This window comes from Ammospiza nelsoni, chromosome 2 (assembly GCF_027579445.1).
Source record: "Ammospiza nelsoni isolate bAmmNel1 chromosome 2, bAmmNel1.pri, whole genome shotgun sequence".
In the NCBI taxonomy this organism is placed as follows: Eukaryota; Metazoa; Chordata; class Aves; order Passeriformes; family Passerellidae; genus Ammospiza; species Ammospiza nelsoni.
Genome location: NC_080634.1, coordinates 4189509 through 4216351, shown reverse-complemented (window position 1 = coordinate 4216351; position 26843 = coordinate 4189509). Strand labels below are relative to the sequence as shown.

General features: G+C 37.3%; 1 protein-coding gene across 2 annotated transcripts in view; it reads right to left on the bottom strand.

Moving 5' to 3' along the window:
- Window positions 1–26843, bottom strand: part of EPHA6 (EPH receptor A6) — a 597075-nt gene that overhangs the window by 95783 nt on the left and 474449 nt on the right. For both annotated transcript variants that reach the window (XM_059493881.1, XM_059493882.1), the window contains 2 exons: window positions 21349–21473; window positions 2168–2330 (listed from right to left, as the gene is read on the bottom strand). In XM_059493881.1, the coding sequence (XP_059349864.1) occupies window positions 2168–2330; window positions 21349–21473 (288 nt within the window). The remainder of the gene's footprint in view (window positions 1–2167; window positions 2331–21348; window positions 21474–26843) is intronic.

The following is a 26843-nucleotide window of genomic DNA, read 5'->3' as shown; positions in this document are numbered from 1 at the left end:
ACCCAGGTAGTGTTTCACCCAGGACACTGTCCTGCCAAAGGACAATGTGTTTTAGGACATTGACATACACATGTCACAGCTAATGAATCATTAATTTTCTGTAATTAGGCTATCAAAGAAAAAACTTAATTTTGATTTCTTGCTATAGCACCATCTATTAACAAATTCTGATATTTCATTTGGCAGGGAGCTGAAGGATGCTACAATTTAAGGTTGATTAAAGAGGATTTTTATCAAATGCAGGACATATAATATTTTTTGTTATTTTCATGAGACTGCTGGTTGATAAATTCTCTTTTCATAACACAGACTTTTAAATCACTCTATTCTTCCCAGCCTTCTCATGAAAATGCTACTTTTGAGTTAATTCAAATATAATTCAAAGTCCACAAAAAGTAATTGCTAAAGTGGAATTTTCACCAAGTGACTTGTTTCTAGTGAGGAGGGTTGGAAAGAGTTGCAATAGACTGCCTTGGCCTAATATTATTTGCTTTCTTTCAGAAAAATTGAGAAAAATGTATATTAAAAAAATGAGAAAATTTTCAGCTGAGCCGCCCACTGCCAGAACAGTAAATGATGAAGAGAGATTTCTGCACAGCAGGAGTAGAACTGGTTTGTAAGACAGACGCAGGCCAGCAAGGGCAAACTAATATTTATGGGTAGTGACAGAACCAAGCAGCCCAAATCTCAACACAACTCTCCCAAATCTCTCTGTGTAAATGCTACTCAGTATCTTGAAATACTGACAAAACCATGGCTGAATTCTATTTATTCAGCTATGTGAAACCATGCACTAGTTTAGGAAGCAAGAACTTAGACACAAAAGTAAAAGAAACCAGAATTATTGAGAGATAAACTGTGTTAGGTCTGTTCATGGCATCATAAACAGATGTATTTTTCCAGTCTATTTCAGTACCAGGTTCAGCTTTGATGTTATACTCAAAAAGGATGTTAAAATTAAGCTTACCAGGCAGCCAGCTGCATCAGTGCACTGAGAAGGAGAGATGGGGCCAGGATGGAGTAAGGGGAATGTCACTCCCAGGAGATTCCCTCAATACCAATGAGGGAAATGTCACTGGAGCCACAGTTTTCCTGATTTAGATGGGCAAGTGACATTTTCACAATGCGAATCCTCACAGAGGTTTAAATACTATTTTCTTTTTACATGAATTAAGCCCTGTATTTATTGCACCAGAAGATACAGACAAGATCTACTGAAATTCTTGAAAGCACCCAAGTGCTCAACTCCTATTCAAACCAATTGGCTTAAGTACCCAGCAAATTTTAAAAAGTCCAATTAGGCATTAAGCACTTGGAAATCTATCCCTGATTGATTTTTGAAATAGAAGTTAAGAAGCAATAAAAATGGAACACAAATCCCTGGGTGCTCTTAGAAGCACTTATATAGTTCTGAGTCTGTACATTAGCTTAAACAACTTGAATTCTAAAACACTAATGAAAAACATGGTATACATAATTGGCTAATTAAAGTAATTTAATTAATGAGTGTTTTAATGTTTTAATCTACTACACTAATTTCCTTTCAAATACATGTAAATACCTTTTTCTATGTTTCTTTGAACATGAAGGGCAACACATGACAGATATAAAATTGTTCAGAGCATGAACATCACACATGAAGCCTTTTTGCATATTTTGTAGGAACGGGAAGGTTTCTTGCTTCTTAGTGCCAAATTTAGTAGGTTTACTGGTTGGTGGAAATGCATATACAAGTTTCCAGGTTTTTTTGTGGAGTCTGGGAGCACTGACAACTGCAGGGTGAAGAGTCCCTCACTGGGAGCTTGTGTGAAGCTGCGGGACTTAGGGAAAGCCTGGCTAAGGGTATTTCTAGATGTCAAGAGGCAAAACTTCTGCAAGGAAAGAAAGGATCAGAGAATCCTAGAGCATCTTAGCTTGGAAGGGACCCACAAAGAAATTTTATGGAAGAGAACATTCCTTCAGCTGCAGCATTGGGCTAACTTTTCTATGTGTTGTTGTAAATCCAGAACTGTGAGTCTGAGGCTTCTTTTTTATCACATAGCACTGGTCATTTTGTGATAAACAAATGGTATGGGTTCAGCCATTCAAACTCCCCATATCTCATTGGTTTAGAATTAGATGCTACTTCTGTTGTATTTATTTTTTTTTTCCCTTCAGCGAAACTTACTTTCATCTCCAGTTTCAAATTCAAACTTCTGGCTATAGCCGCTGTATCCTGCTGCCGTCCTGACTCTGATATGAAATATGTACTTGGTGGCTGGCTTGAGACCTGTGATGATAACACTTGGAGCCTTGGACCTTGTGGAGGAATAGCTGAGCTGCTCATGCTCCTGAGGGACAAAAGAGGGAAGAAATGATATCAAGTTCAGTTGAACAATCTTTGCAAAAATGGTATAACAGAACTGAAGCTCCATATTCTTCTCATGAATGCAAAATGTGTTTATAAAAGGAGGTGCAGGTATGGATTTCTGTACTTTGGTTCTGTGCTGTAGTCAGAATGTATGATATGGCCTTGACTTTTAGATTTCAGGATTTTTTGTCTTTAACCCTGCATACAGACATGTTTTTGTGACTTGGGTTAGCAACCAACCCAACCATAGTCAAACCAGCATGAATTACTACAAGACTACATTCACAGAAGAATGGCAACTAGAATGGAAGCTCATTATTTTTGCACAATGGACAAACTAGGAGGTCAGGAAACACTACCAAGCTGCAAAATAAAGATGTGGGAGTATTCAAATACCCGCTACTCACTTCTACCCGCAGGTAGTGCCAAAATGCCGGCGCTATCCGTGGGTAGACCTGTGGGTAAAAGAAAATAGGAATTAACTTTTTCTTTAAAGCCTGTCAACTTTGAGCACGGTTCAACTGCTTCACTGCTGCTGAGCTCAATGTCTCTTTCCAGGTAGCTGTAATGTGGTCATACATGAAATTCACTTTGAAACACTATAAGGAGAAATACTCTGTGCAAACTCCCCTGTTAATCTCCTGGCAGTTGTTCCCAGGCAGCTGCTGGGAGTTCCTGAGTCTCACGGAGATCCCTGAGAATTATGGGCTCTGGGAATTACCACTGCAGACCAGCTGCTCCAGTGTGGAGACCAGAAACATCAATTTCTGTGCTTTAACTGAGTGCTGCTTTGCTAGACAGGTCTTGGATGATGCTTTTACATGAGAGGATGACTTGGAAGAAGAACATTTATTCCCTGTCATTAGTTACTTGATAAACCAGTAATCTGTTATATTTTATGAGCTGCCTTAAGGCTAGGTTTGCTCCCTTGGAGCAGGATTTGTCTCCAAACTGAGCAGGAATGTCCTTGGCATGTGCTTAACAGTCCAACTGTGACACCCACAGGGCACCATATTATTATACCATGCAGTGATATTAGAGCAGTGTAAGTTATTCAAAGGGGGCTTCCAGCCTGTTCAGAAGGAAATCTAGTTCACAGAAGAGATATAACCAGAAGAGGATTAGGTTTCAGTCAGATTCTGTTGGACTTTTAACCTCTTCTCAGCAATATGCATGCACTTTTTATATAAAAACAACAGTATTTATAAAACACTCTGAGTTAACTTCAGCCATGCATAACAAATCACTTTAGCACAGGGCAGCAGGTGGATCACTATCCCCCAGCAGGAATACAGGGAGATTGAGAAAACCAGATTAAAAAACAAACACACAGAAGCAGCCTCATGATTCTGTTAAGGGAAGGAGCAGGAGGAAGGCAACAATGATCAATATTAAAAATAACTGCATTTAACTTACACTTCAAACAGTGGAAATAATTTGAGAAAATACAGTAAGAGGAAGTATTGATTTTTTTCTACAGTCTGTTACCAAAATTTGAAGCTGTGAGGAGCATGCATTTAAACTGAAATAGTAGGATAAAATGTACATGTAAACTTATGGGTGGAGACTATAATTAATACACCATCTAATTACTTCTTTAAATATAAGACTTCTCCCAATTACTTGAAATGTTGTAACTTCACTTTGAATAGATACAGTGGCTTTTAGACATGTTTTAATGCATTTCAGAAAATACTTATTTTTTTCTGACAGAAAGCCTACTTGTTTGAGTGATAGGGGTTGTTTTTTTATTTTTTTCTGATTAAGTTTACATGACTTCCTGTTAAGGAAGGATCTTGGAAAGATTCACTGCACATTACATAAACAGCAAAGGTTTGTTTTATACAGGTATTAGCATGATTCAGTCATGGCCCATAGAGGGGCAGTGACTTTATACTTTGGAATGCTCTGGAAATTTGTATTTAGATTCTGTAAGCTAAGGAAGAGAGCAGCACCAAAGGGATTTCACTGGAACTATTACTATCGCAAGCTGTTTCTTTTCCCTAGACTACCTTACTGCTTCAAAGCAAGTCCTACCATTTAAAAATGTACTGCTTCTTTTGACCTGCTAGAGAGATTGCAGAAAAAACTGATGGAATTGTAAAAAGCAATAGGGTCTTTAAAAGGAGGATGAAAACTGAATTAAAAAAAGAAAAATCAGTGGAGATTCCCCAAGATCCAATGACAAGATTTACTCCCTGAAGCCTGTGGAAAAAAGCCAGCAGCAGCAAAAACTGGGAATGACTTTTGGAAAAGAATCTGAGAAAGACACTTTCTTTTCCAAATAGTTTCTTTCCCAAATTGTTTTTCAAAATGACTTTTGGAAAAAAACCCAATCAATTATATGTTATTACAGGCTAAGTGCTGCTTGTGTAAAACATTCATTTGGGATACACTGCCTGCATAGCCAGGGGTGTGGACAGGCAGGCAGCAAATATAATTCATTATTTGTAGTTGGTCAAAGACAATGAGTGTGACAAGGGCTGTGATGGTGACATTTAATCAACAAAATGGGTCCTTCAAGCTCCTGAGGGGCATCCATCACTGCCTGTCCCTTCTGGAAGGTATTCTGGCCACCTCCAGGGGTTGTCTGGCTTGTTGGTTCCTCACCACCTGCCTGGGTTTGCAGGAAGCCCTGAATGGTCCCTTCTTCATGCCCTCCCCTGTCCTTTCCTTCTGCAGCCTCTCATGCCATCCATCCCACAGACTGAAAAATGATGTCTGGGAGTACCCAACCTTAAAAGTAATGGTGCTGTCATGTGGGGAAGGGGGCAAGATTTGTTACTGCATGTGAAATAGTGGAAAGGGAACCTATCACCTTGGCTTGAGAACCAGCTTGAGGAAAAATTTGCTCAAACTCAAGACAAAATGATTCATAGCTGGAAACTTCCCAGGGCTGGAATGTTTTGCACAAAGAATTCAGCCTTTTAGGACTGGATTCATACAGAGAATTCTCCAAAGAGTGAATGCTTTGCCATTATTCCATTCTCTTGACAACTGATTTGCAGCCTACCTGGAAAGCCAGAGCTTTCCACAGAGGTGCATGGAGGTGGCTCTCAAGGCTGGCCACTCCTTCTGCCATGATCTTTCCCAGGAAGGCTGAAGATGGACTCAGAACAAAAAAAACCCAAACAATTCTAGTCTGCACAGAAGTATGGGATGCTTTGTATTATTCCTGGTATAGACCATATGCACTCACTTCTGCAGGGATTCTGTGTTCAAAAAGTCAATTTTAAATGAAAGGATCTAACTGTACTTCTTGGATGTTAGTGCATGCTTTTCCCAGATCCTGCTTTCAGGTTGTGGCAAAATACAGATATATATCAACCCACTTATCATGCACTCTATTTTCCATCTAAAGGAAGCATGATTTTGTGTGCTAGGAGGATCTATCTCTTGTGATAGATTTCTGACCTAGACAGTGACAGGGCCAGAATCAATGAGAAAGGCCACTACATTTATGCTGCACTTGATAACTACAGACTGCAAAATCTGCAAAATAAAGCATGAGTTTAACTGATATGGCTGTACCTCCCACGGCACATAAAAGTAAGATAATATACAGTTGGCTACTATGCATGGTTCAGCATTCACAAAAAGAAAAAGGACACAAGAAATGCTCTCATGCTTTACATCAGTATCAGAGCAGCATTTGTGATCTTGAGGTGGCAAAGGACTCACAAGAATCAGCTCTGAGAACACAGGGGCTGAGGGGTTAAACATGAGTACAAGGAGTCTATCTAATATAATATACTCATATAAGTATGAGACACAATCTGATATGAGGAAAGTCATAAGACTTCTTCCATAGCCTACTGCAAAATTATCTTGGTGAAAATCTGTAATTAAAACATAAATATAACAAAAATGCAAGCCATGCCAATGTTATTACAGAATGTAATACTAACTCTATGACTACCTATCCAAGTTAAACAGAATTATATTATGAAATTTGAAAATGCTCTGTTTTTAAGGAAATTGTATTTTTCTTATTGTTTGTGTGATTCTTCTTGTAAATGGAGTCTGTTCTGATTATGAGGGACAGTGTTCACAAATCCTTGACAGTTTGCTCTGTGCATGAACAGGAAAACCTTTCAGAATGAAATTCTTTCCTGCAGCCACCTCTGCCCATCTGGATCTGTATCTATCCTAATTTTATACTTGGCTTTATAGATAAGGCATTTTTTTCATATCTAAAGAGACAGACTGGCTGAGTGGAAGGCACAATGGTGCTAATGGTCTAAGACTAGACAACCTCATTTAATGGAGTAGCACCATCAGAGGATAAATATTAATGAAACGCTTTCTGCTTCTGCAGTGCAGCAGAGTAGCAGCCAATATCCAGATGTTCTATTATTGTGATGATTAGCACCAGTTTTCTCATATACTTAAAAGAAAGGGGATTCCTCCAAAAACATTCACAATTTTAAATAAATAGATAACTACGTTAAATAGATTAACTATCACATGTCACACCTGTGTGAAAAAATTGCTCTCTGATTTTATCCCCACCTTTGTACAGAGGAAAAGAGCACAGAAATGAAGACTTTGTGGACACGTATACGAAAAATATTGATAAATGCTAACCAAAATGTGATGACCTTTTAATCACTTTAGACTCCTATAGCAATCAGAGAGTGCACATACTGATTTTATAGGTGAGAAAAAGATTATTTATCTCCAAATCTTTAGTGAAAAAAAAATCAATTGAAATTAAAGCTGAAATACTGAATTTTGCTTGTAGTGCTGAAATAACCTTTAAAAGATTAACTTTCCCAGTAAAGCACTGATAAAATCCTGGCACTTTCAGGCATACAATATTTGTCACCATTAATATTTGAGTGGCTGAAAGGGACATGGCTCTAATAAAAATAGTATCAGTATTTAGTTCATCAATTTAAAAAGATAACCAAATATAATTTGCTATGATTTAGAATATATAATGGGAGCTATATACTCTTATTCTAGCTTATTTTATGAATGACAATGGAGGTATTCAGCTCATTGAGTGTCATGAGTAACAAAAGTCTTCTTAGGCAGACTCTAGGGAAAGGGATTTCCACTTTCTGCCAGCTAAAGGAGACTTATTGTACCCACAGCTTACAAGTGTGTGTGTGTGTAGAAAGAATCCAGGGAGAGTAACTGAATTTACTATCAGCTGTTTGCAAACACATTTTCTAGTCTATATCTATTGTCCTGCAACATGAAAATTCTGTATTAAGCTACATAATCCTGCCTGGCCTTTTCAGAGCACTGTTATTTAACTGAAAGAAGAACTAATAGAGATTAAATCTATATACCACAGGGACCAGGTCTTGATGCTGTGCACTGAAGCACAATGTCAAAGCTGACTAAGTACCACATTAAAATAAAGCAGATTTGGAGTTTCATGATTCAGGTGCTATAAATGTTTAAATAAAAGCACCAATAATAAAAAGGAATTTTTTATGAGACCATTTGGTCACATCTTTCCTCTTTCCTAGGTACATCAGTCTGAGGAACACACACAATGTGACCTACAGAGGAAGCATCCTTATTTTAAAGGAATGACCACAATTCTGGAAGACAGAATGTTTACTGATCATAGCTCTAGTCCACTGTGCAATGAGATCTCCAAATTCTTCCTTACTTTTCCCATGGGATCAGCTATGCTGGCACTCCATAGTCACCTGAACTTTAATGCTGTGCCACCCATTAGGATAACACAGTAGTTAATTATTAGGTGTAGTCATTGATTGATTAATCAGTTCAAATATAATCTATTCAAGACAAATAACATCAAACTGTGGAGTTTGTACTTACTCTCTGTGATGAATAAAAACAGAATCCCCACAGCTCTAATTTATGGAAACTGCCTCTGATTGATAGAGCCTATACTCCTCTCACAACTAATTTTCCCCCAATGATTCTCAAAAAGTATTTTCTTTCTTTACAATAAAATATTTTCATAATACAACTTCTGAATGCCTGTTGCCTCTAGTCATAGCACCTTTGTCACCTTACACAGATTGTTGCAGATAAGGAGTAATTACACTGAAAGCAATAAAATTAACTATACCTGTGGAACTTGGTGTCTGCCTCTGAAAGTTTCTTTACATTTACTAATTTTGTGTGTGATTTTCTCCTAGAAAACTATTTTGACCTACAGTACGTCAATTAACAGGAATGCTGGCAGAAGATTTTAGAAAATACTTAAATGTTCAAAAATGTGCTTCTAACATTAATTACTGATTAAAATCTGATCAACAGGATTAGGGAAATTTTTAATGCAACACAGAGTGGTAGGAAAATTACAATAAGAGAACTAGAAGTAAACAATTCCATTAGGATTCTTAAAAAAAAGCTCTTCCTAAAAAAACCCTGTACCTCTGGTTTTCAGCTGAACCACAAACTTGAAGTAAATTTAGAAAAGTGATTGCAAAGATCTGAGGACCAATCTAAACTAAGCAGAAAACTGTGGCAGCAAAAAATCATGGCCAGATAGAAAATTGCCAATGGCTCTAGTGTTTGCTTCAGAGGAGAAATCTGCAGCACTTAAAGGCGTCAGCCCCTTCAGGATGTAACCCTGTCCCTTCCCTCCTTGGCCTCCCTCCTGATTAATCTGAGATGTAACAGTCTGGGGAGCTGAAACACTCAAGTGTCCTTTACCTGTTTGGCCATTCAATATTTTATATTTTGATTGCCTGTCAGTCAGCTCATCACTTTTTTTCCATACATAAAAGTGAAGCTGTCAACATGAAAAGGGGAAGAAGAGATAACCAATCATAAAGAAAATACAGAAAGGTCAAACCCCAGACAAAATGCATTTTAATTGGATTATATACTTGGAAAGGCAGAAACGAGTTGATGTGAGGTGAAGCATGAAAAGCAGAAAATTAAATGAGGAGAGAGATGAGGACAGGGAGGCTCTAAAACAATGTTAAATTCTCACCAGCACAGGGAGGTGAGGGCTGGGCAGAGCAAAAACTGAGTGGTTCACATCTGGGCCAAGTGGGACTGCCAGGTGTGAAGGCAGCAGGCAGGAGAGAGCTGATTGTCCCAACAAGGAGATCGAAGTGAAATAAAACCAGGCCTGAAGTTAGGGATGGAACAGGGAGCAATCCAGCATATAACAAAGGCAGCTGGGGAACATGGCCTGGGTTGTCAGATGAGCACATATATCAAATCCCATATTTCTGGCAGTAATAAGCTACTCTGAAAATGGTTGTTTGTTAACTAAAAGTATTTATCACAGAAAACCTCTGCACCAGGACCTCCAGAAGTCTCTCTAACTTCTGCATATAGAAGTGCCAGCTTCTCCAGATGCCTTGAAGATTTTTCTTATCTTTTCACTCATTTTAAGTTTCTTTTCCAGTTGGAAAGAAGCAGGAAGCTACTGCAAGCACAAACTAAATTTCTAATGTAAAAAATTCAACTCAAGTAGTACTCAAAATTCACCTTAGGACAGTAAAGCACATTTTCTCCTGGGATATCTAACGCTAAGGTTTACTTCAAAATGATGTAATAAACCTGCTGACAAATACAGTGCAACAGGAAACAGAAGCAATCCTGAAAATGTGAATATTGGAAAATTTCTTTGCTGTGAAACAAGCCCAGAGTACTATGGATATAGAGTGGGCTGATTCCAAGTCATTGCTTTGGTGTATGAGGTTCATGGTTCACAATTCTGAACAAGGTCCTGGTGCCACTGCAGGTTCCTTCCCCCCATTCTTACCCTTATCACTCCCCCAGAGCCCAGCAAACTGCAGATCAGTGGCTTTCTGAATTAACTAAATTGACTTCATTGTGTCTTACAGCTCATAGACTTTTCTTCCAGGAATTTCCTTAATTATTCCTTCAACAAAATTTGCTTGGGGCCTCCAAAACATCCCTAGGCAACATGTTTAATTACAAACTGTGTTTAAAAAATACTGTGGGGATTTTAAAAAAAATCCACTTTCTGACAATTTATTGAGTGTATTTTAGTTTCTTGACTCCAAGAAGTAGTGAATAATAATCAATATCAATAACATGTTCAGCCAATTTCAAAATATCTGTGTATATCATAGAAACACTATGTACTAGAAAACTAGTACTTCTAGTTACAGATGGGAAGTAGGTCACTGGATAATGAAATATTTAAATTGAAAATGCAATACCCTGGAAGAAAGATAAAAAGAGACAACTTGTATGTTGTGAAAAAAGTCACAGCCCAAACACCTGAAGTGTCAAAGTTGCTGAGCCATGGGCCAGGCAATGTTCTCACACCCAGCATTACCAGCACAGGTAACATCACAGCTGTGCACACAGAACTGCTCTGGCAGAACTCAAACTTTGGGGATCACATTTCCTACTGAAGTGTGAAGGCAACTGAAATTCAGAGAGGCATCTTACAAGGGAAGTGGAATTTCAATACAAGAGCAATCATCCAATTTTTCAGAAGACTTCTACAGTGAGGTGACTTGCTACAGTACAGCGCAGCCAGCACCCTACTTTAACAACTCCCCATCAAAAAACACTACAAAATAAATAAAAAAATCTCCTAAAACCCGCAAACAACTCTTCCCCCTTCCCTCCCAAAAAATCCCAACAGCCCACAACATATGTTCAAAGCTGTGAAAATCAAATTATTCTACCAATCCAAAAATATAGTACAGCACTGAGTCAGCTACACAGAACTCAGCTCTAATAGTGCTGCTGACAAATTGCCTTAATTCACTTCATTTCAGAATCCCTACAATATTCACAGGCAGAAAGGGCCAGGATTTGGATTAGGGCTTCCTTTCAGTGCTGAATATTTTTCAGGTTTGTAACACCTTGCTTGGAAATTTCAACTCCTGTGGGATGCTTGCAGCTCTACAAACATCCTCATAAAAACCACATTCTGTACTAAAATCACATTCTGTACTAAAAACCTCTTGTGGAATCATGCCTTTAAAACTCCTTTCTAAGATGTGTTGCAGCCTTTTAGGATGTAAGGACATGTAGAATCCCTGGGCTTATTTTAAGATTGGTTTCAGCTTAGTTTGAATCATCTACATAAATAACTTTCAATATCAGAAGAGCAGACTAATGCAGAATTTTCTCTTTTCATCTGCTACTGAATGTTTCCTGCCTGGCAAATCCAGGAAAGATCCCTATTGATATACAACAGCTTGAAAACAAATTCAATGGTATTAATAAAGCCATCACTTTTATTTAAGTAAGCAAAATATCTACTTTTATAGACTGAATTGAATCAGATTGCTATTCAGATTTTCTGTTCTGGAAAAAAAATGACTGAAGTCATTAAGATTCATTTCAGACCATATGAATGTTAAATGGTAACAAGTCTTTCATATGCTAACTGTGAATGTGTGTCTTTGGGACAAATACTTCCCTTTTCAAAGAAAATTGCATTTTTAAGCATAGAATAATGCTGACAATATTAAGACAGATTTCAACCATCCAACAAAAATCAATTTTGGAGGAAGAATTTTGGCCCTAAAACACAAAATCTGACACTAACTAATGTTTGACTTTAATCAGTGCAATACAAATAATAAATCAGAGGCAAGAGGGAACCTGCTGATCTCTATATAGAGATTGTGTATTGCTTTTCATTATGCAAGCCTCTTCTGATATAAACATATAATAGCTATTGAAAAGTCACTGAAATATCACGTTTTGGTGCATTTGTGAGCACATGCAAAAATCTTTTTGTGTTTCAATGCAGGCAAACAGCAAACATCTGTCTTGTAATGCTAACTCAGAAGGGCTGAATTCACCTCTGGTGTCATGACTGTAGTGCAGAACTTGGCAATACATCAACAATAAATACAGCATATTCCTTAAGTTTATGTTTTCTTCAAACACCTCGGTGAGTTAATGGGGTGTAAAGCAAAAACAGCAATCTTTTTTTCCAATTAATTGAACATGAATTTCAAGGGCAAAGTAAACAAACCAGCAAGTAAATCAAAAAGCTGATTTTGCACTTTCAAAACTGACACAGCAAGTTTTTGTTCAATTTTTTTGGGAAGTGCCCATTTCTGATGTAGCTAACTTGAGCAGAAATATAATTTCTAGTGGTGGCAAAAACAACAATCTGAAAAAATGTTAACAAAATTCACAGATGGATATCAATACCTTTTAAAAAGAGCTGCTCCAGCCACTAAAGACTTTTGTTACTATAATAGAGATACTTGTATAAGCATGAAAACCAGGTAGTTTGTACAAGGTCATTGCAAATACAAGATGCATCAACCTGGTGAATTTCCTAGAGCAACATAAATGTGTTTATGAGCAGCAGGTGAATTCCAGCAAAAGACACTAAAGCTATTAACAGCTCGGTAAGGAGTACATAATAATAGGTTGTTAACTCAGCCATCCCAACAAGCACATCAAGAAAGGGCACTTTGAAACTACTAATGCAAATACATTAAAAAACTATTGCTTGTTTCAATCAATCAAATAAATATATGTGGGTTTATTCAGGGACAACAACAAAACTACATGGAAGTTACTGAATGAGGTGCAATTTTTATGAATTCAAGTTGGCTGATGAAATTATTAATTTAAATTAAAAGCTCCTCTAATGTTCATTTTGATTCCAACAACCACATCCCCATGCCAAACCCACAGTTTTGTTTAATACATAGTAAAGTGATTATACTGATATTAAACAGGAAAGTAGTGGTTTAGTGCATTAAGATGGAGGGGCTCTCCCTAAAGGAGCTTCCTTTTTCCCTTTGGATATTTCTCCCTTATCCCAGAATGACTGCTTTGGGGACAGTGCTACTTAATAAAAAAGAGGTTGCTAATGTTACACAGTCACTGGCTTCATTTAATGTCAAAAGGACATTAAAAGAGGAAAACTAATATCTTGTCCTTTTCTGTGCTTAAAGTACAACTGAAATGCAGTCTTAGAAAAAAGAGAGAGAAAAAAAGGAATTTTTTTCAGTTTTACTCTCACACCTTTGAACCTCTCCAGGTATCTCTTGAATGCATTGAATATTGCAGGAAGAAACCGTAACAATATCTGAACTCCTTCATTTAGACAAAGATATAAACTCATGTCTCAAGGCATAGTTATGATTTAATCTATGAATCCACCTTTATGGCTGTAAATCATCCATGTATGGCAAAAATCACTGTGCTAGCTTCAGTTTTTAAGAGTTTGGGCTCACAGATGATTTTTTTTTAATTTTAAAGCTACTTTGTATTTTAAGAGGATCTAAAGGAAACATTCTGACTGATTTTAGAGATCTAGAGCTGTAGATACTGTATTTAATTATATATAAGTAAAATCACTTTCATTTAGATGATCATCATTTGGCAGGTATGCTTGTTATGTTTAGGTCATTGTTCACAAAACTTGCCATTTGTTTGCTAAAAATCTGTGAAAATTTCAAACCCAAATTTGGATTTCTGAATGGGTGTTAAAGTATCTGAGAGAACTCCAACTCTATTATCATATGCAACTAAAACTTAGTGCATCTAAACCCCAAGGTGAACACACTGCAGGCAATTGATAATAACAGACACAACAAAAATAAAATGCTTTGGGAGTACATTCTCTACTTTGTTAATTCAGACTAAACATGTTCAACTCCTTACCACTTCCTTTTGTGCAACTGATACATTATCTCTGATGAGAAAACATTTCCTTTTTACAGTATGTTCATCAAAATCATCTAAATGTTGCCTTATCTGAAACTTTCTGCTCTATAAAACAGCTGCTTCTGATTTTTGACCCCACCTAAACACATAAGATTAACACTGGTTCCTGTGGTTAACATTATTATTATTATTATTATTATTAGTAGTAGTAGTAGTAGTAGTGGTAGTATTGCTGTGTCAGTGCACAATTCTGGAAACTATTTTTCCTGAGGTTCAAAGGCTTTAGAGGATAGAAAAAAACAATTAATAAGTCATTTTACTAGCAACCAATCTTAGTCATCAATGGACTTAGCTTTCTTAGCTTTATTTGAGGTATGGAACTAGTTGTGTTTGTTGTTTTGTAATAGTTTGCATTATTCCTATGGCCTTGAAAGCATTTGAAAACCACTTATACAAAACCATTAATAGACTTTTTCTGCATTTGTGCAGCTCTTCTAGCAGTTACTGGAATTAGCAGTGTATATGTACTTTTCCTTGAAGAAAATGGTATTGGCTGCAGGCAAGAACACAAGATCAGCAGAGACTTAAGTATGGGGTTTTTTTTTAATATCAAATCCTCCAGGCTTGCTTCAACAGCATTATACTTCTCATTGAGAATTTCTGGTTCAGCAGGAACAACAGCAATACCTCTATAGGCTACTTTATTATTAAATAGAAAAGTTCAGAAGCTATTTCTAAATAATTGACAACAATGATTAGTAGACAAGCCAAACCAGGCATCTAATAGAGGTCTAGCTTAGAACTTCTTTGATAAACCCTTTGCTGCATGTAATTGATATTTAGATGCCAGATTTCTTTTTCTCCTATATAGTAATTACATTGGTGTCATTAATAATGGCTGCTGCAAGGTCCTTAGGTTCCTTCCAGCAAGGCAAAAATTATATCTGGTCAGAGAGTCTGGTAATTAGTAACTCTCTTTTCAACAGTTCTAAAACCTATTTTTTTTCTCTTTTCAGAATCGGAGGCTTTTACATTTTTTCCCTTGGGAAACTGGGTTAATAACAGCAGAACAGAAAAACTGAGAAGCTTGTTTAACACCACTTACTATGCTAAAATAAGCTAGGAGATTTCATTTTAATGATTATATCCCAAAGCACATTTGTAGTGATTATTTTTAAAAAACATTCAGCAGACATGGTTCATTTCCCAGAAGCTACAAAGAGCTGAGAATGTCTGAGGTATTGCTCAGAGCCCTGGTGCCTCTCTGTGACATCCTATGAACAAACACTAAGAGCTGCCTAAAACTACTGTCCAAAACCTCTTGTACATTCCAAATACTCAGCACTTTTGTTTTGATGAGAATTGTTGAAAATGTAATGAAAATGTATTATTGCATGAGTCCTACATTTCTTGATTCCAGTCATATCAGAAACATTTTACTTGCAGGCAGCAGATTGCTACTTATGCCTTAAATAATTTGAATAATTTGAAAAATATTACAGAAGAAAACTGTGCATTAAAAAAATAATTATTAGCATGAAGTTAAAAATTCCCCAGTTGATCCTTGGAAGCAAACAGCTTTTTCTACTGGGTATACTCAATAAATGGCCAGATACCAGAAGTGCTCAGCTGCTTATCCCTACTGTTGTCAGTCTGTACCTGTTCCCCAATCTCATCACTGATACTGACTTTAAAATTTAGCAACAGGGATAGCAACAATAAAGGAACATGCCCAGAAGAAAGAACCAGCACATGCCAAGAACCCAGCCACAAACAAACAATACCAAACAAACTCCTCTGGCCACGGGTAATGTCACACAGCCCCCAGGCTCCCTTCAGCCTCATGCCACTGGGAGCTGCTGCATATATGGTTCTTCAGGATATAAAAATCCAACATAAAAGAAAAATCTGAACCAAAAAAGTAACAGCTGGTGCTTAAAGGAAACAGGATAGTTCTAACAGCCATGTTGGAAAGAATATGTTCCTTCTTAGTTAGACATTGTGCAAAGTGGTGACTTAAAGAAGTGGAGAGAATGGAGACTTGTGGCTCTTTAAGGAGTAGGGATGTTGAGAGTCAGTGAACTTCACACATGCCATGCAGACCTCACAGAAAGGCAGAGAAATTGACAAGAGAAATGGCTGATTTTACTGCACATTTCAAAATTGCACCCAGAAATTCTGAGGACTAAACGTGATCCACATGAGGTGGCTCCTTATGAGAAATGTCCTGATTTTATCTACTGAGAACAGTTTGGTTCCTGTTCACTGAGGCTGATTCCAGGCAAAATACTCAAGCAGGGTCAGGTTAATTAATTAGAGAAGATCATTATGCAATATCTCCTTGGCTGGAGAAGACACAGAGGAACATCTGGTGCTCTCTAAACCAGGATGAGTCTCATAGTGTTTATAATTTTCCATATTAATTCTTATAAAAATAATGCTGTCACTCAAAACATTATGCACTGAGAGTCGTAAATTTTCTCATTATTTTTATCATGTAATTTACCTAAAGGTCTGTCACTCAAATTGGGGATGTCTCATTTTAATTCATATTAATGATTACTCAAAGAAATAGCAGTCTTTGGTTTAATATTAGATTTTAAGACTGCACATAATTTCTTGTATAAATTAAGTGAAGACAGCTGTAGACTGATAGAAAAATTAACAAGGTCATGCTGCTTTCTAATTCTTTAAATCTGGTACTTTCCTCTATCATCTCTCTGCCTCATCAGCTCTTTATCTCTTTTTCAAATCTCATTGGAAAACTAATTTCCTCCTTGGCTCTACTGCTCAGTTATTTTCTCACTTCTATTTATTAATCCAATTCTAAATAATACTGGGATGAAGGAGAAGTAATATCTGATGTCCTACATATCCTGTCCACTCACTGTCCTATGGAACTGGGTTAATTTTTTAATTTGAAAACTGCCTGTGAACTGCAAATTGAATCTCCCAACAAAATGAAGTATTTGGCAAAGGGATTTGGCTTTAAATTTCATCAAAAGACAAGAAAGCAAAGAAGTATCATCCCTCTCCTCCAAATCCTGATTTTAAAGATATTCTCTACCTTCTCTATTTAGAGATTTCACTGCAATGCCTTGGGTTACTGCTTGGGTACATTCCATTAAAATCCCTTCTCTGCAGACAGGTTTCCTTAGCTAACTATATGTTATCCTGTGTGTAACAGGACATGTAATCAGGCTGCTGTGCTTGGGCCAGGTGGGAGAACAAATAACAACTTAATACAGTTGCTGATACGTGCACAGCTTGCTATGCCTAATGCAGGTCTTAGGGAACATTAATTTTTGATGATTAACTTTCTGGGTTTGGATGGAAAGGGGAGGAATGAGTGTTTTCCAGTTCAGCTGCACAACCTGGAGTGCAGCTGGTGGGATTTATATCCACTGTGTGTGTGCTCTCTTTCCCATGAGGGAATTCCTACAGAAGGAGGAATTGTCATTACAAGGCTCTAACAAGGCCCCACTACTTCATCTGCCTCAAACATGAAACACTTTTAATGAGAGGTAAAGAGATTATGATGTCCTGGAATCTTGCAAATAGTGCAAGCTTTGGTCAGTGTCTCAGTAATAGTTTAAAGTATAAAAGAAAAATTAATTGCAATTAGCAGTGGCAATGAGATTATATTAATGAGAATGATTTTTAAAGGGAAAGACACTATGGCACATGAGAGATATTTTCTTTTAGAAATGGTGTTTGTGGATGATATCAAGGGACCACAGAATATAATGGACAGAGTACAGAATAGGGCAGACACCCTGTACCAACAGAGATAATTTGCAATGTGTAGTATCTCAAGGCCCCAAAGAAGGTCTATGAAGAAATGCTTTTATGAGCATGTCTTAGAATCTCCAAGGGCAAACATTTAACTGATTTTCTGTGTGTTGCTGTAAAGACTCACTTATTATGCAAGGCACAGACTTCAGAATTATTAATAATCTACCTGAAATCAGGTATTTCAACTACCAAGCCTCAACAAGGCAGTTGTTTCAGGATCATGATATTCTCTGTCTGGTTATATCACACAACTATTCAAACAGTTGAAAACCCTTTCTCTTTGCTGTGACAGAACTTGGAGAATTTTGGACTGAAAGCTGAGAAATCTTTGTTCTCCCAGGCCAAATCAGCTAATTTTGTCCTACGTCAGATTTTGTTCACTGCATTTTTGGCTGAAAGGCTGCAGAACAAAATGACTTCTTGTCAGACAACCACATAAAAATGTACCAGTGCACTCCAAAATAAGAAACTACAAATCTGTACAACTGGCTCACAATGAAATTTCGTTATTAGCCCAAGATTTTCATTTTTAGAGACAGTATTTCCTGAAGTTCTGAATGTTTTACAGCAATTCCCTGGAGAAATGAAGGTCATATAGCAAAAGGTACTTTAAAGCAGAAAAATTATTGCTATATTGTACTTTGAAATTAATGTATGAATCCCTATTTGTAACTTATTGAGACCTCTGGGTAACTCTCCTTATCTACTTTATTTCTTTATAACTTGGTAATCTTTATCAGAAGAACATTTTTCACAGAGAGGACTTGATCTTTTGATAGTTCTCTGTGAGTAATTTGTATTTCACAAGAGTATAAATACAAGTTTCTTGCATAATTGGCACAGTGTAGCCTCCTTGTGCTTCTTCTGGAAATGCATGGAAAGATGCATCTTTATGCTCCATGCTCATAATCATTAATTTGCCTTCCTTATGAAATTGTTGGAAACTGTCCCATTTTGTGGTGTGCTTACAGTTTATTGGGCAGCTATTTGATTTCTGAAGTTTACTTATCTTCCCGAAAACTTTGGGAGCCCATGACAAGATACAACTTCCATTTGTGAGCCACAGAATTCCTACGGGTGATAATTAAAAGCAGGCTGCTCCCCTAATGTGCTCACCAATGATGTACTCACAATTTTTCAAATGACAACAAGGAACCTTAAAAGAAATAGCAGTAATAATTGCAAAAGTTTAGAGTATTGCATAATTCCTCAGAGCTTCAAGAAGTTAAGAAACTGATATAATTGGCTGAATTTGAGGGACTGAGTAGTTGTATTTGATGAAGATATTCAATTTCTTATATTGTTTATCAGAATAAAACCTTTCTTTATTAAATACAAATGACAGCTAGAAAGGGAGAAAGATGGACTGCAAAAGCTCTTCCATTTTTCTCCCTAGTTTATTAGTAGCTAAGACTACTGTTTTCTGCCTTTTTCTTGACTCCCTAAGACATTAATAAAATTTCTGACCTTTTCAAATTTAACACATTCTTCAACTTTACCTGCATTTTTTACTCTCTGTTAGAGGGATGTCTTTGTGATAAATTCATACTAGACGCAGTAGAAAATTATTTCACTCTTATCATATTTCATGTGACCATGCAACAATATCCCTATTTTGTCACTTCTGCTGAGAACAGGAATGCTGATACTCCCCTGTTTCAGAGTTCCTGGGAAGGCTGAGAGATTACAGTGTCACTGGCTACATCTAGCCCTGTCATAACACAAACTATGCTTTTTAATATACAGAGCTCCACAGTGAAGAAGAAAAAAACTAATTGAAACATAAAATTTATAGTGCATATTAATATTTTCTGGCTTTGAGGTAGGAACCATCCCTTTTTCTTTCTCAATATAAAATTTTATTTGCATTTGGTCACTACACTTAGCCAGTTTTGTAACGTATGCTTCTTGATATAAATATGATTAAAGCAAAATTTAAATACTAAAATGGCGTGAAATAACATTTTCCAATTTAATGCTGTAAATAAGCAGAATGACTTGCAGTAATGGGTTATTCATCTCTCTGATCTAGAACCTGATCTCCAAGACAGGTCTTGCAAATTACACACTGGAAGGTGCCAGCAGTGAATTTTATCTCCCCTGACCTCAGAAGAAACAGTTTATAAATAGAAGATGCTCCTTATATATTTTAAAAGGTGGACACAGAAAATTGTTCTCTTTTTCCTCATAAAAACAGATATGAGTGTTTTAAACTGTGTCTAGCCAAGGGTCTTAAAGCCTGTGCCTGTAGTCTTGCTGCACAATGGTCAAGGTTAAGGAGTAAGTGGACCTCCAAGAAAAAGGTTTTGCCTTGTCATTCAGCACTGACTGGTCTTGGCACATAATCCATTGAGAAAGGATTTTATTAAATACATATCTAAAATTTATAATTTAACATACATACCAATGGCTACAGAACTGTTGGAACTGTTCCAATTCAGGTGAATAAAATCTCACAATTTGATGTGTTTAATTCACCTCTTCAATATAAATGAAGAAAAGAAGTTCAAGTTATAATGGGGCTTGCTATGATAATGGATTAGAACCTGAAGGACTTCCATTAGAGTAAGAAAATAGGGTTCTTGCTTTGGCTTACCAAATATTCTAAGGAATCTGTCTTCTCCTTCTAGCTGTCCTATTTAAACTGTTTGGATTTTTTTTCCCAGTTTACCCTCTCTTCTGCATCATTAAAGCTGCATAATCTCAACAGAGAAGTGCAGTCAAGGAATAAAATTCTCAGATATTTACAGAGCCTAATATCCCTAATACTTTCTTCCATGACTTGGTTTGTATTTCTGTTCTTTGTGATCTTCATACACATCAGTTCCACTGTCACTTCAGATGGGGGCAGGGAAACACAAGAACTCAGCAGGGAATTGTTTAAGGTACAGACATCAAAAATTTCCTGTCTTTGTTTACAGCACTGAAGGCACTGCTCAGCACAGAATTTTTTACTGGTACCAGGCCCTGTAGCAACTGGAAATTACCAAATATGTTTTGTGCTTATGGAGAAGGAGGCTTCAAATTATGCTTTTCCAATACATATTATGTGTGCACCTTGTACCTTTACTTGTAGTGCATGCTGTAGCTCTTTTATTTGTGAAATTGCCTAATTTTGATAAAGCACTAGAAATCCAACAGTTTCTCTGGTAACCTTTTGTAACCCTCTAAACAATGCTGGTGCACCTATCCTTTAAGCACATATTATTGCTTCATTTAGCAATAATAAATAAATAAATACATCTCTTGCCTCAAAATGAAATCATGCTCCCATTCACTTTAATTCTGTTGTGTCAGTGTCACTGTAATGTGAATTTTTTGCAGCCTATGAATCAAAATATATTGAAGCATGTGATCAGTTTATCTATGTTTTTAAATGTAGTTACTATGAGATGAGTAAATGTACAATCTGCTTGCTGCTCCACTCAATTCTAGTGTGAAACAAGACAGTCATTAACAAGTTAGAAGCAAAACAACAAAAACTCAGCACAAAATAAAATGTCTGGCATATACACACAGCATTGTAGGTGGGGGTCAAGTGAAAAGATTTAAAAATTACTATTAAGAATACAAAACACATTGCTCTTTAGGATCTGAGTGTGGGTGATGCTGTAAGTGAGACCTACTTTCTCATAGTACTTGATCTCGTAGTCCAGAATTGCTCCATGGGGAAAGTCCGGCTCTTGCCAGGAGAGGGCAATGCTGTTTTGGGAAGCCCAGTCCTTCCTGACCATACCTATCAAGGTGGGTGCTGAAAGGGAAAAGGATAACTAAGGGTTAAAGACGAAGCACACGGTTTATCCTTCCAACCTCCTGTCTGAGGAAACCAACCCGAGGCAACTTGGAGTGACCTCCAGACAGAAAAGCACGACAGATGGCAATTCTCAGGAAAACCATATAACCTGGAATTAATGTCTCAAGCACACGCTGGTAACTCCTCTGCTGAGGTGCAGAGCAGCTTCTGGAAAACGGCTCTGTGCAAAAACACAGAAAGAAACAGGGCTGGGTGGGCTCTGCCCCAGCCAGGCAGCACTGCTGGCTCCAGGGACACCGTGTCCAGAGCAGAACCACACTGCAGAGGCAGCAAATTCTGCATTCAGCTTAAACTTCATTAAATGTTACGATTCAAATGTTTAGGATGTACATTCAGTTTACTCTCTGGGGTAAAATAAAGTGACACAGCTCAAACCAGATGCAATGAATCCCTTTTCTGGCAAGCCCTTTATGAGGGGTCTGTGTGCACCAAGAGCCAGCTCCTGCAGGAGCCCCTGGAAGGGATTGGGGTATGAGCAAAGGGAGAAAAATCAGCTCCTGGAAAGGGCCCAACATGCATGGATGCACCTAGGAGCCAAATTATCTCACTCTGGGGTTAGCCAATTTTAAGAACCAGTTTTTTTGCCTTTTTGGAAAAGAAGGTGCGTGGCATTCACATTCTCTGAAAAATCCCTTTGCCCACAATTTTTCTCCTGGGAAGCTGAGAAGCCTCCAATAAAACGGAAACCAATTATTATCTCATTTGCTTCTCCTGTGTTTTGCTCCTTTGGAATGTGTTTGGAGATTGTTTACCAACAGGTTATTGTTTCATTGGTTTCTGATGTGTTTTCATTCATTGGCCAATCATTGCCAAGCTGTGTCAGGACTCTGGAAAGAGTCACGAGTTTTCATTATTATCTTTTTAGCATTCTGTAAGTATCCTTTCTGTATTCTTTAGTATAGTATAGTTTAGTATTCTTTAATATAATATAGACCATAAAAGAATAAATTAGCCTTCTGAGAACATGGAGTCAGATTCATCATTCCTTCCTTCATCACTGCACCCCAGAAATACAATAAAGGTGCACGGTTATCTATGCAATGATTTCAAATGGTGCAAAGATTGTGTTCTAGAAAATAATCTTTGCTTGTTTTATTAATCTGGCCAAACATCTAAAAATATTCTCCAGACACTTATTGGTTTTAATATTATTGATGTGCAGCTTTCCCAAATGTTACAGCAAACCCAGTCATATTATTCAACAGTCCTGAACACAACTAAGATCAACAAGCCAGCTACCATAAGTGGTTCACAGATTTCATTATTTGTCTTTCCACTAAAATATATTAGTTTATTACACACCCTCCCCCATTCATCTCTCTTCTGAATCTTACTTAACTACTTCTAAGTTTCCATGGAGTTGTGTCCTAAAAACAACACATTTTTATGATTTCTTTTGAACGAAAGAATCTCCCTAGGAAAATGAAAAGAGAATCTGCTCCTAGTCACAAAATTTCATGCCTAAGTCTTCTTTCCTGTAAACATTTCAGGAGGTTTAAGAAATGAAAACAATAAATTCTAGAATGCAAACAAACACAAGAAAACAAAACCGTGTGTTTGTCTTTGAAAAAAGGGAAACTCTACACAGAGATGTGCACATTTTTCTCTGTGATAATACATTTATCTGAGAGAGAAAATTAAGTTCCATCCAGTCTTACCTTTGGATAACTATTCTGTGGGATAATAGTTTTGTCCTCTCTGATGTGAAAAAAATTCCCCAACTCAACACCTAACACCAGAAAACAAAACCCTACCAAAGTGTAAGAGCTGACACAGGAAACTTCTACACCTTTGCCACTTTAACCACAGGTCTGATGCAAGAGTGTCAGGAAGAAAAAACAAGAATTCCTGCCATGCAGAATAAAGGATTAACCTGGTTTTCAGGAAGCCCCTAAACAGCACAATGTAAATAACTGAACAGAATAAAACACAATAATAAATAAAAAGCATTCACAGGATTTGAAACAAAATTTTCCCTGGGCAGGTTAAACTACTCCCTTAGCCAAAAAGAAATTTTTACTCTTGAAACTGAGGGTGAAGTTGAGCTCTCACAATATCTCTCTGGGGTACAATCACTTCTCCAAGCAAGATACAAAGCCAGGTCTGTTAAAAGGAAAGCTGGAGCTAGCAGACATGGATTTGTAATTGCTAAACACTGATCATGGGCCCAGGAAGGCACTGCTCACATAAGTAGTTTTACTATTTGTCATTTTGAGTCATTCACTGGCATTGAGCTGCGATTTACGGGTGGGTCTGAGGGAGCCACAGCAACCTGTCAGATACATCTGGTACCCCCTGTGTGCCTGCTTAGAGGTGATGAGCCTCAGCACACTGCAGCTTCATCCCACAGCATCAGGGAGCTCACTCTTCAGACAACCCAACCCAAAATTACTAAGACTGGTGACAGAAAACAGGTTAAGCTGTAGATAAAATGATATTCCTGGTTCTTTTAGGCTTATAAAATATACACTGCTGATATAACATGTCTTCAAATCATAGCCTCAACTTTACAAGCTTTTCATATGTACTGCATAATGGGGATTTTTCTTTGTGTTCTAACTTCCTAATTTATACAGCAATTCATGCATGTTTTCAGCCAAACTCAACACAGTAATTCTTCCATTTGTTGAAGTGCATTTCAAAAGCACAGTCATGGTGCATTGGAAGATCCTCTCAAAACTTCAGTATATGAAATAATCCCAGTTGTCTTTCTGGGAAAGAACTCAGTCTGAAGTTAACAGAACAAAATTACTTTAGCTCTCCCCCAAACCATCTGTGCTTGACCTGCACTTGAAACCAAGAAGCTCAAACAGCAAGGCTCACATCACAACTGTGGCACTGCGCCAGCACTGAATCCTCTAAATCCAAATGCAGAGATGTGAACATAAAGCTGCGAATATGACAAAAAAACCCCAAAAACCAAAACAAAAAAAAAAAATCAAACCACCCCCCCCCCCCCCCCAAAAAAAGTGTACTTTTTAATAAAAAGGCACAGAAGAATCACCATTGACCATTTCCTGTATGTGCAGAAGAATGATCCTATTTTTGCCAGATAGGATTCCAGTCAGATATTCATTGTAGGAAGAAACAAATAAAACCAAGTAATTAAAAGCACAGCTAGCTGAGATTCTATTCCTTTTGTTGTGAAGTGCTACTAAAGAGCATTCATTTCTGTGGAGAAATTTCAGCTCCTTATAACTGTTGCTCACCAGAGCAGAAGTCAATTAGACCTTAGAGATTCTATCCACTTATTGTTAAAGCTCTTTTTAAGCAGAAGATTGTAAAATAGGTAAATCCTATTTTCCCATTCCTAAAGGCAGCTGCTCTAATGTCCCTATGATGAAGCAATGGGAAGTTCTTTTAATTAGTTGTTTCAAATCCAGTAGCTGCAGGAGAACTCTTATATGGTTACCCAATGAAACCTTTTGAAAAAAAGAAATGCTTAGAAGAGCAGCATGGGTTTTAATCACTTTAAGGGCAGCATTTTCTGGCCATTGGTCCTAGGCTGAAGGGTGGTTTCTGGCTCTTGAGCTCAGCACTGATCTGTGTTTTGTACAGAGGATTCTTTGCACCATCTGTTACATCTTCTACACTGTTATAAATTTCTTGAATTACAATGAGTCATCTACAATGTGGTGAGCTCCTCATTTAATTTAGTCCCACAAGCTTCTTGGTCTTTTCAAATTTTTACTGAATAATGGAAGTGCATTCTTTCATTTAGAGTGAGCTGATTTTATTTCTAAATTTCTTTGGCTTCTCTTTTTCAGAATCCTTTTTTCCTCATGTGATACATACAGGACAGAAAATGTGTATATTAAACAATGACTGGACTAACTGTTCTTTCCCTAGAAAATTTCTTTTTCTGAGGCTGACTTCCATTATCCATAACTGTCTGATTTCAAAATAGGTTATCTTCATTCCATTGGATACCATCCTCATGAGAAGGCTGTGGGTGTCAGTATGTAAAATATTGTGGCTCTCAATATGTAAAATAACGCCTTTTGGGATCACGTGTTTAATTCAGTTTTTTGTTTCTATACCTCTGCCATTAGCAACAATTACAGAAATTGCATAATTAAATGTTATTCTCTCCTTGAGACCTCTGCCTGCTTCAAGGTACAGGAGAGATCACACTCACCATAATACAGGCCTTTGTCACCTGTTTTCTGAGCAGGGTTTCCCTTCAGAGGAGGGAATCCACCTCTCTCCCTGCCTCTTCCTCCTCTCTTATCTCCGTCACTTCTCAACTGCAGTTATGGGAAAATACTGAATAAACTCTACTCAAAGCCCTTACTTCTCTTTTAAAACTCATTAATCCCTCCTAGGTTCACCCTACAGAGGAGGAAACTGCTTTAACATCCTGCAGGGAGCCTGCACTCCTCCTGTTGGGGGAACTAGTGCTTTCAGTAAGAGAAGGGCAGTTGAGGGTGGAAGAGATACCAATGCTGTAAAGATTGCTTCACATTGACTGTGTTGGATCAGAAAACAAAAGAAAACTGTTTTCTTGGTCATGAAAAGGAAAGGGCTCTTCAGGCTTCATTTACAGATTAATGGCACAAATTAAACCAACAGTAAACTATGCTTAACACTATAGAACTTATAGTTATCTAATAATTTCAAGCCCATTAAACAAAAAATGTTAGGAAATCAATGAAAAAGAATAGAGATGTATCAAGGTCCAAATCTGAAGTGTTCTTCCAGGTGGTAAAAACACCCTTTGCACTTTTCCTATATGAGAAAATGCTATTATAATTTCACAGTGTTTCACCAGCCTACGTTCTGTAACTATATTACAATTCCTATACTACTGGACACTGAGTATGATTTAAAATTATAAATATCAATAAAAAGAGCACTGAGATTTCATTCACAATGCCACATCTAAAAAAAAGAAAAGACATTATTTCAGGGCACAATAAGAAAAAGATTCACTTCTGATTCTAGAAAGACGACTAGAAAGGCAATAAGCTGCTTATTATCTCTTAGAGAAGACATTTCACTCCAGTAACAGAACTGGAAGCAATGAAACATTTCCTGATCAATGATAGTGCCTCCAGTGCTTTACCCATTTAAGCTGTTTGCCAAGGATTTTCCAGGGAAGTGAAGAGGCCTGAAGCCTTGATCCTGCATTACTAATGCCATGTGTGAAGCATATGATCAGTCATCTGAAGGATGTGGCTGTGCTGTCTATAATCCAGAGCAGTCTTCACTCCTGCAGTATGTTTATTAATCCTCCAGCAGAGATGCAGTTCATCCTTTCTTTCTTTTGTGTTTGTTTGTTCATCTTTCTGTTGCTATCTTTCAGGA